At 55.1% G+C, this 3,751-nt stretch overlaps 1 protein-coding gene across 1 annotated transcript in view; it reads right to left on the reverse strand.

The window, feature by feature from the left end:
• Positions 1–1,270: 1,270 nt before the first annotated feature.
• Positions 1,271–3,751, reverse strand: part of FADD (Fas associated via death domain) — a 2,978-nt gene continuing 497 nt past the window's right edge. The window contains exon 2 of the mRNA XM_024749264.1: positions 1,271–2,345. Within this exon, the coding sequence (XP_024605032.1) occupies positions 1,996–2,345 (350 nt within the window). The 3' untranslated portion in view covers positions 1,271–1,995. The remainder of the gene's footprint in view (positions 2,346–3,751) is intronic.

Consider the following 3,751-nt stretch of genomic DNA (forward strand, 5'->3'; position numbering starts at 1 on the left):
CGACCACTGAGGACTGAACGGAGAATTCTAGCTGGCCTTGAGCTCCCACCTTCTGGGGCCAGTTTCTTGTGCGAGTTCACCCACCACCAGGCTCTGCAGCTTTGCCCCAGCGGCCCAGAGCCACCACGGCTGGCCCATCTCCAGGGCCTGGGAGGCGGATGGCAGTGCTGGAAGGAGGCACTTTCTCATCCATCACCTCTTCCGTCCTGGAACTCAGATCTGTGCCTTGGGTGGTGAGATTCGGTTACACGACCGGTCTACTGAGGCTACTCCAACATCCTCACCACGTGGACCAGAGCAGCTCCCCGAGGGAAGCCTTGGGATGTCAGTGCCCAGGGGGACCAGTGCCTCACCTCAAGTGGCACGGAGTCGGCCCAGTGCCAGGTCCCAGGCACTGGAAAATCCTGAGTGCTGCAAGCATGTGCTGTCACAGCCTCCATGAGAACACCTGGTGTGACAGAGGGCAGACGTTCCTTCCAGGTGTGGGAACCGTGTTGGGGGATGCAGGCCAGAGGCCAGGGTGCCCAGCACCCTCACATTTCAGTAGCATATGCCATAAACCATAAGAAGATTAGCACCTCTGAAATCTGCCTCTGTTCAAGAAACGTGGACACATTTTCCAGATCACCTATGTCCCAAAGCGACCCATTAGCCAAGCCACTCTCATCTACTGATGGTGATGATGATGTGTGTGTTACCCACAGAACTAGCCCTGACCCGAGGTCCCGAACAGGCAGATGCTCCCGGCAGGCGGGGGAATATTCAGTGCATAAACCGGGCCAGGCCACGCCACTCTGGGGCTGAACTGGTTCAACTCCCAAACTTGTGATGAATTGGTTCCCGTGTTCCCGGCCAGGCTTTCGGGGTCAACAGAGTAGGGCCACTTCTGTCTTGTCTGCTGCATGACCCCAGCTCCTAGCAGTGCCTGGCACTAAGTATGTGCTGAAGGCTGGGTCCACAGCCTGGTGGGGAGTGTTGCTAGGGTCTCAGCAACCCAAGGTCAAGGCGGCATGGCATGACATCACAAGTAGCTTTCCCAAGGTCACAGCAGGAAGGCGCAAGGCAGGAACGCTGGGCTCTCTGCCACTTTATACAATACACAGTAGTGTTTATATGTCAATCCCAATCTCCTAATTCATCCCACCCCCGTAAACACTCCCCTTGTTAGTGGTCCTCGGAGCTGTTATGAAATGCAGCTACCCTACTCCCAGGCTGACATCGACTACAATGGGAATGCTGAGAGCATGTAAAATGAAATCACCATCAATGGGAAGAAAAAAATCTTTGTAATGTGGAGGTTTCCTCTGTAAAGGCCCTTGCTTCAGCAGGGTTACCTGAGAAGCAGGAAGAAAGATTACTTCTTAAAATCACAGGCTCCAGCTCCCTTGCCAACTCTGTTATCAGAAAGATAGTGGTTTTGACACAAAATAGCAACACACTGTGGAATCACAGGAATCGTAGTATTTCTCTGAACTAGCATCCGCCCAGCCCTATGTCCACATCTTCTAAGCACCTCACAGGCATCGCCTCACCCCCATGCCACCTGCCCTGGGAGATGGGTCTACACCGCCAGCCTCCAAGCCTTTGGCAACCGTGGCAACCACTGGCAGAAGGAGCCAGTGGTTCCAAGCGCGGGCTCCAGAGCCGGACAGCGTTGGCTACCAGCCCAACTCCCCCATTACTACTGACTTGCCTCCAGTTCCACTCTGCGCTTCCTCACTTGGACAACGACCAGGTTTCTAACCCTAACTAGTATCTAGGTCCCTCCTACGTGTCAGATGTGGCCCGCAATGTCCTCCGGTAGGAACTCGTTTAGCGGGGATGAAAGCATCTCCCTCTGAGGCTGATCACAGTGCCCAGAGCCCGCGTGGGCCCTCACCCGGCTCCCTGCCAGGTCTTCACGCACTGGCACGGATGGGACGTGGTTAACTGCGGTGGAGGGAACCGAAGTTCAGAGTGGGTAGATGCCTTTGGTCCTGGAGAAGAGCAGCTGGGTCATCGGGAGGCCCCTGAGGCAGGCGAGTCTGAGTCCCAGGACTCAGAGAGTGACACAGGGTCCCCACTCTCGTTCTGGAGGGCCCGGGCCCGCTGACCCTCCTCGATGAGGTCTGCCACCAGGTTCAGCCGGCAGGCCCTGAGCGCCCTCACCAGGTGGGACACAGCCGCATCATCCCTCCTGCTGTTCTTCCAGACTCTCAGCGACTCCCTCACCTGTTCTGCCAGGTTCCGGGGATACTTCTCCTCAATGGCTTCAATCTTGGCGTCAGACACTCTGAGGTGACGAGCCAGTTTCCTCCAGTCCTTCCCCACGTTATCACAGATGATGTCAAAGGCTGCCCGCAGGTCTGGGGAGGTAAAGAACACAATGACTGAGCAGAGATTGCGGGAGCTCTTTAGGAGACAGGTTACCCCACACTCCCTGATGGGCTCCTCGGTGCTGACCCAAGGGCTGGGTACCAAGAGGTCCTCCTGCAGAGGCCAATCCTGCCCCAGCTAACCACACCCTGAAACACTACCCAAGAGGCGTGGCCTGCTCTGAAGACTTAACAGTTGGGGTGTGTTGTTACGGAGATACCTACTCAGGACAGGGAGATGGAGCTGCTCCCCCATCTCACCCTACAGTGGGTTGAATGGTGGCCCCTAAAACGTATGTTCACGTCAAACCCCTGGAACCGTGAATGTTAACTTATTTGGAAAAGGGCCTTGGTAGATGAGATTCAGTTGATGATCTTGAGACGAGGGGATCATCCTGGATTATCCAGGTGAGCCCTAAATCCAGTGACAAGACCACGTGCCACGGAGGCAGAGACTGGAGCGATGCGGGCACAAGCCAAGAACGCCTGGAGTCCCCAGAAACCAGAGGAGGCGTGAAGGCTCCTCCCCGAGAGCTTTCAGAGGGAGCATGGCCTAGTGACACCCTGACTTGACTACTGGACCGAGAACTGTAAGAGCATCAAATTCTGTTGCTTTAGGCCACCAAGATACGGTAATTTGTACGCCAGCCCTGAACACCCCGATTCTTATTCTGGAAGAAGTCCTGACTGACACCAGTCCTCAGTCTCTGGCTACTATGTCCTCATCTGCTGAAAAGTCACTACTGAGATCAGCATGACAGACTACAAAAGGCTGTTTCTGGACGGGAGCAGGGAGAAGAGGAAGGACAAAATGCTTCTTGGAAGGTTCCTGCGAAGCTGCATCTTCGAAAGCAAATCCCTGATATGCTGTCAGCCTGTGTGCCAACTCCTCCAGTTCTGTGAGGTGGGCACCTGCGTTACTGATCACTTGTACAGAAGAGGAAATGGAGACACGGAAGGTACGTGTAAGTTATTTCTTGAGATCACACAGCTAGACAACAGCAGAGCCAGGACCACACCCTGATGGCCCATTGTGCAAAAACTGTCCCTTATCAACCAACCCGTACCTGCTGTGACGCTTCTGGTGTACTTCCACTCCACCCAGGAGGTTAGCAAGGTCCTTTCCTTTCGAGTAATCTCTAACTCGCCCGGAGGGAGGGGGGAGGTGGAGAAAATACTGAGGCTGGGGGATGGGTGTCCATGCTCTGCAACTTAGGCTGTTAACTTCTGTGCACTATGGTTCTCCCATCTGCAAACTGGGTATATTACCTGTCTCCCAGGGCTGTTTAGAGAAAATCCACGCAAACCGAACCCGGAAAAGCTTAGGCGCCCGGGAAATCGAAACTACTGCTGGTCCAGCTGATCCTGCCTCCCCCGGCGCCCCCCAGTCCTCAGGC

This window comes from Neophocaena asiaeorientalis, unplaced genomic scaffold (genome assembly GCF_003031525.2).
Source record: "Neophocaena asiaeorientalis asiaeorientalis breed wild unplaced genomic scaffold, Neophocaena_asiaeorientalis_V1.1 scaffold43, whole genome shotgun sequence".
Taxonomy (NCBI): Eukaryota; Metazoa; Chordata; class Mammalia; order Artiodactyla; family Phocoenidae; genus Neophocaena; species Neophocaena asiaeorientalis.